Here is a 6,519-nt window from a genome sequence, read left to right as displayed (position 1 = left end):
GGGGGGGGGGGGGGGGCTGCAGCCGCCCCAAAATTTGCCGTAGCCCCCCAACCCCCACTCCAAGCACCACTGCCCCCACTGTCAAAAGCCCGGCCCCAGCCCACAACTGCAGCCCGTCACACCCTGTGCCGAGCAGGGCACATGCCCCCTATGCCCTCCCAGGATGTGCACAGTAGTGGGAGCCACCTTCCTCCCCATGCCCCCCGGATTAGCCACTTGCAGCTCTGTTCTGCACCCCGCCCCCGCTGGGTAGTGCCTGCCCTAGCCCCACTCCCTCCCTCACCACAGGGGCCTCGATCTGCCCCCATACACTCCTTCCCTTTCCCCTCCTCTCCCACCACACCAGATTTACCAGCTGGACGCAGCTCTCCATGCTGCCAGGCTGGCTCCTTGCGCCTACGTGCTGCGTGTGGCTGTGTGCATGCATGGGCCATTTATCCGCCAAATTATTGGCCACAACATGCCAATTTCCAATACAGTCAATTTTCTTTATATTGGTGCCAATCCAACATTGGACCAATGTATCGGTGTACCTCTAGCCATAAGTTAGACTGACCCTCCCAACCCAAAAGATGTTTGCTGTCGGGTTGGGAGACTGTGGGAAATCAAGCTTCAATTTAAAGCTGATCCAGGCAATGAGATGCATGTGTGCAGCTTCACTTCCCTAGCCCTGACCCCCTTCCTAGCTCTGGTGCTGTCTGCACAATGGGAGTAGGGAAAAGGGAGGGGAGGACAGGTGGACTGGAGACTCCTGAAGGCACGGGGCTCCAATCCACCTTCCCCCTGTCCAACTCAGGCTGGACAATCCCAGCCTGAACTCCCTCGCCTACCTTCTGCCCCCTCCCATCATGCAGACAGCACCGGGTGTAGGGATAGGCTTCATCAGCCCAGCCCTAATCAGACAGAAGTTAATGTAGGTGCTCTGCTTCAGACCGCTTTCCTTCATGTAATGAGGGTTAATTTGTCATGCGATTCGGCACTATTAAAGCACTCTGAAGCCCATGCACTTCTGTCAGAGCACAGCTATAGAGCACTTTCAAGGGGCTGATTGAACAATTGTTACTTCTGTCTGTGTCATGTGTGCCTACAGGGATGGGTTGTGGCTGAATGGCAGCTTTGAGGACCTCAGTTTAGGTTTCAAATGCCTACAGAAGTAATTACGTGGCACACAGACTCCTAAGCCCTTTAGTGGATCTAGTACTTTGTCTCTCAAATGTGTTTCATGAGGTTTTATCACCAGGATTTTTTTAGTTGCTTTTAGTTTTGTTTTTAAACACAAATAACCTATGAATACTGTACAAGAGATGCAGATTTTAGAGACAGAATTAAACTGTTCTATATCTCCCTTACAGTTGCCAAATTACCAAGATCCCTAAGGATGGGAAAGTACATCTTCTTTAATGATAACTCAGTTACCACAGTACTACCCATGCCATATCTTTTTGACCATGCAGAAATGTTCAGGTATCAAAAGGCATACTAAACCCAGTGGTGTGAGCTTGTAATAAAACCACAGAGTCAGGATTTGAGTTTTGTTCTTACCACTGATTCATATGACTGCAGCTGTCAAACTCTTTATGCCCTAGTTTTCTAATATATAAAATGGGAACACCACCCACTATACAGGAAGGCTGTGAAGTCTAATCAGTTTTTGTAAATGCTGAAACACAAAATGCTATTATTAAAACCTAACAGCTACCATAAATTCAAGTGAATACATTTTGGGAGAGTCATCACCCTAATACATACCTTCCTGTTTGCTGCACTGTGAAATCCTACCTGCATTTTGTAAAGTAGCTCCAGAGCACTCAAAGACAGTGATTTGCTTCCCATTCCAGAATACCACAGCATCCTAAAATGGCCACAAAGTTGCAAAGCAGGTGTCAGTTCAGTGTCCATTGGAAATGTGAAAGAAGTTCCTCAATAATTTAAAACTAAACTTCACAAACACTTGACCCTGACAGTTTAAATAAAGATGATTTTGCCCTGAGCAGGCAGTTGGACTAGATGATCTCTCGAGGCCCCTTGCAGGCCTATTTTTCTATTTTTCTAATTCTACTGCTGCTGCTAAAGTACTTTTAATATGGAATCCCATGTAGACTCTATGGCACAAGTTTCTGTGAATGAGCAAACAGCAATACAATGAACACTGCCCCACAACTACTACCTTACAAATTTCTATCTGTATTTACTGGGTTTGGAGGTCTCTGGGTCATCCAAATGCTTAGACGTAATAACCAGGGACCTCCTGACAAATGGTACTACCTGTAAATCAGGCCCAATATAGTGTACCCATTGTAACAGAGATGCTGTTTTCCATCAACACATAAGCAATTCCTAAGCAATTATAGTACAAGGAGAATCACAAGAGAGTTACATAAATGACTGTGAAAAATATGCTTCCATTTATAAAACAACTTCATAACGTTAACTAGATGAATCTCTGTCAAGAGAAGACCTTTCTCTAACAGGTGAGGTAGCAAGTTACCTTGGTGGCAAAAACTCCATTAATGTGCATGTCAAGGGCAAGGCTGTGTGTGCTTCCTGTGCTGAAGAAGGTCACATTAAATAGACTTGGGGACACTTGAACTGCCGCCACTTGCTGATGGAAATGAGATGACATGGCCTGTTCACTGAGGATCACCACAGAGCTGTTGTTATTCACTGCCAGCAGATTCTTTTTGGAGCCCCACTACCCAAAATGGAAAGAGCAAGACAAAACCAACCCAATTTAACAGAAAGCTTGAAAAACAGCAATAGAGTAAAAGCTTCAGTTACAGCTATTGTATATAGCATATACAAAGACAATCGCAATATGAAATCCTAGTTTCTGAACTCTGCCATATTCAAAAAGCTGGATCTTTAGTCCTCCCTTGCTATCACTACAAACCACATGTGTATTGCTTCAGTGTGTGTGGAGAAGCTTGTTTTAAACAACAGCTACTTTTCAGTCCCATAATCCACCATTACATTATCTTGTAGTCATTACTGTTAGAGAGCAATAATGTGCAGAAAAAGATTGCTCATATTTTGTTCCTGCAAATTTTGCCTCAAGACAAACCATTTCTTTAACTATTTGTCTTCTATTTGCATTTTTCTTGACATTTCACCCTCTTACTCCTAATCATCCCAATCAACTCTGCAGATCAGCTTCCCAAGCAATAGATGGGACCCAATGTGTCCAGAAATGAAGTAAGCTAAGAATATCTCTTCCTAACAACTCCCACCATACTCAGCCAATTCATTTAATCTGCTTCTAAGGGTTATTCCTCTTGCTCTTAATTTTTTAAGGCTGATCACACTGAAGTCTTCCATAAGCAGTACTTTGGGGGAGTCCTATAGAATTGAACAGAGGATGAAATAACTAGGATTCTATCAAACATCAATAGAATTTTATCAAAATTACTCCCAAAACCAATACAATGGAAATAAAGAATGGAAGCCTTCCTATTTTAAGCCACCGTTTCATAGTTTCATAGTTGGTAGGGTCGGAAGGGACCTGAGCAGGTCATCAAGTCCGACCCCCTGCCATGGGCAGGAAAGAATGCTGGGGTCAAACGATTCTGGCTAGGTGATTATCTAGCCTCCTACTGAAGACCCCCAGGGTAGGAGCGAGCACCACTTCCCTTGGAAGCTAGTTCCAGATCCTAGCTGCCCTGACTGTGAAGTAGTGCTTCCTGATGTCTAGCCTGAACCTACTGTCAGTCAACTTATGGCCGTTATATACCTGTAGCAAGTATCTGTCTCTTAAGTTATGTTGGATGACTACAAAAACTATATACAAATACTGTATATGACAGGTTTTGAATACAACATACCATAATGTCTTAAAAATTATTAAATTTAAACTGATTCCACAGGAGACATTACTCTGTCTCTGAGCCTTCTTTCTTTGACTAACTTCACTATGTAGTACAAGAGAATTTTTAAGTAGGGACTCAAGCCCAAGATCAGACTGCTCAGGACAATATTCATTAGCAGCACTCACAGCCAGTAATCTTGGGTGCCTTCTCAAGGAAGAGCCATTGTTCATACTTGCCCACCATTTTTCAAGCACTCTTCACACAGTCCTTAAACTCACTCAAGCAGAACATATGTCAGAAAAGCATTTATAATAAACTGGAGTTGTGTCAAATGCTCAGTTCTGGGATTGTACAGCTTCATTATGGCCTGCATTTACAGTTGGCCAAATTTGCTAACTGAAGGGCTTACTTGGAACAGTTATTTAAATATCATCTAAGTTTCTATAGCACACAGTATCAATGACTTGGTTAGATATGCATAAATGTTTTTTATATTAAAGAACCCCTACAGTCACCAGCCTCCTTGTAAAAGTGTATTACAAACATGTAACACAAAGACTGTCTCTGTCCTGAAGAGCTTACAATTTAAATAATAAACAAACCCACTTAAATGATGCAAGTATACAGAGTTTCCTGGCACAAGTTGCTATTTAACTTTGCTAAACTTTGGAATAGAAAATGATGGCAAATCAGGTATCTTCTAGGGCCACAAAACTGCCTCTAAATTGCTGTTTTAATCAACAAAGAAAACAAAACAGAGGCAGCCAAGTTAGGCAAGTATAACATTTTAGATCCTGTTTGTGAACAGCACTTCTGTAGAATATGCAAGGGCTGGCTCTAAGGTGGCTTGCTAACTCAATGTCATGTCTCTAGTTCTATTAATTAAGGCTATAAATAGTTTTCCACTGTGAGCCCATATAAAGGGAAAAAAGACAGCCTGCCTGAAGTCTCCCATTTTAGTTGCAGCAGAAGAGATTTTATTTCAGAATATTTGGAGGTGACGGGGCAAGGCATCTGTCCAATTTACAAAAGTTTTCCAATTACAGAGCTGTCTGGCATCCATTTAAACATTACTTGTCTAAAACACCTCACTCTAGATCAATTTATTCAGTATTTACAATATGAACTGGTGCTGTTGGTTATATTTGGAATGTTTAGTGGACTCATTTTGAGATTATTCACTACACTGCCTTGAAACATATGACAATTTCATGAATGCTCTTCAGAGATTACATAACCCTTGAACCCCCTACATGGGACCCATGTTAAGCTTATGAACTCTGCTATAGTAGGCATACTCACTGGGTTAGACAATCTGAAGTCTACCAGTATTGCTCTAGAAGGCAGCACTCTGGCACCCAAAAACTCTGTTCCTGCACAGACTACAGACTAAGTTCCTGAAACACGGTGAGGCTCTATGGCCCCTGAGGCCCTGTGGAACTTTTATAGTACTGAGTGAAAATTAATTTCCTGATCTTCAAGAGTTGGGGTTTTTTTAACCATAACTGAATTACAAATTATTTAGGGAGGTTCTAGGACAATAACATTCTAATGTAAAGGCCATCCAACATCTTGACAGATGAAAGGAGATGTGACAAAGTCAGTCAGTGGTGCCTCGCAGTGTTGTGGGAGAAGAACCTGATGCACGAGCAGCAAGCCTTCCCACAGTAGCTACAGCAACCTCGTCAGATGGAGGCTGAAGCCACACACTGCTTCCTTCTCACCTGGGGGCTTCAACCTGGGCTCTCTGATGGCTCTCCACAGTGACTGCACCGGCCTTGACCCAGCTTCTCCAAACTGAGCAGTTGTGGTCAGAGTTCTCCCAGTTGTCAGTGAGAATGCTGAATTTCTTGATACCTCGCTTGATCTTGTTGGAGTATCGGAACTTTGGCCTTTCTCTGTGTTGCAGGCAGTTCTTGAATTGGCCATAGATAGAGCGCAGCCTTTGGCAAATATTGAAGCATATGGTCCAAAGATCTTGTTATTGGTGATCTGTTGATCCCAAGTGACTCCAAAGGTGACAGTTGGTCAATCTCCGCTCCTGCTCGGAGTATGTGACCCAGCTTTCACAGCCATAAAGGAGGGTACTGAGGACACAAGCCTGATAGACACACCTTTGTGTTCAAGGTTAGCAGCTTATTATTCTAGACACAAGGTATCTTTGAGAAGGTGATAGAGGCTTTGCCGATTCTTGCATCAAGCTCTCTATCAAGGCTAAGTGAGCTGGTAAGAGTTGAGCTGAGATAAAATATTGATTTATGCTGTCCAGAGCTTCATTATTTATGTAGATTTTAGGTGGGATGTTGGTGCCCTGTGACATAACTGTTTTCTTGATACTGACTGTCATGCCAAACTCGGTGTATGTATCATAGAACTTGCTTATCATGATGTGCAATTCATCAGGTAAGTTGGAGATGAATGCAGCATCATCTGAGAAGAGCAGATCCTGAAGAGTAAGCTGGGTGACATGCCCTTTGCTTTAAAATCATCTGATGTTGAACAAGCTGCCATCCATCCTCGATTCAATTAGTACATCAGATAGATAATTTCCAAAAGCGTACCCGAGAAGGATAGAGAAGATGCCAAAGCCAGTAGGCATTAAAATGCAGTCTTGCTTCATGCCAGTATCAATGCTAAACTCAGATGATGTTTCATTTTCATACTGGATGGTTGCCTTCATTCTCTCATGGAACTCCTTGAATAGGGAAAACACCTT

At 42.9% G+C, this 6,519-nt stretch overlaps 1 protein-coding gene across 3 annotated transcripts in view; it reads right to left on the bottom strand.

Annotated features, from left to right (window-relative positions):
- The window catches only part of IFT140 (intraflagellar transport 140), a 182,998-nt gene that overhangs the window by 119,465 nt on the left and 57,014 nt on the right, over positions 1-6,519 (bottom strand). For 2 of the 3 annotated variants that reach the window (XM_014520225.2, XM_014520228.2), the window contains exons 10-11: positions 2,489-2,692; positions 1,780-1,852 (exon numbers count right to left, since the gene is read on the bottom strand). In XM_014520225.2, the coding sequence (XP_014375711.1) occupies positions 1,780-1,852; positions 2,489-2,692 (277 nt within the window). Of the gene's footprint in view, positions 1-1,749; positions 1,853-2,488; positions 2,693-6,519 lie in introns of all 3 variants that reach the window. The other variant, XM_025204179.1, reaches the window with a different exon arrangement.

The sequence above is a fragment of the Alligator sinensis genome, unplaced genomic scaffold, assembly GCF_000455745.1.
Source record: "Alligator sinensis unplaced genomic scaffold, ASM45574v1 scaffold404_1, whole genome shotgun sequence".
Classification (NCBI taxonomy): domain Eukaryota; kingdom Metazoa; phylum Chordata; order Crocodylia; family Alligatoridae; genus Alligator; species Alligator sinensis.
Note: the sequence above shows the minus strand (reverse complement) of the source record. Positions and strands in the feature narration are given on the sequence as shown.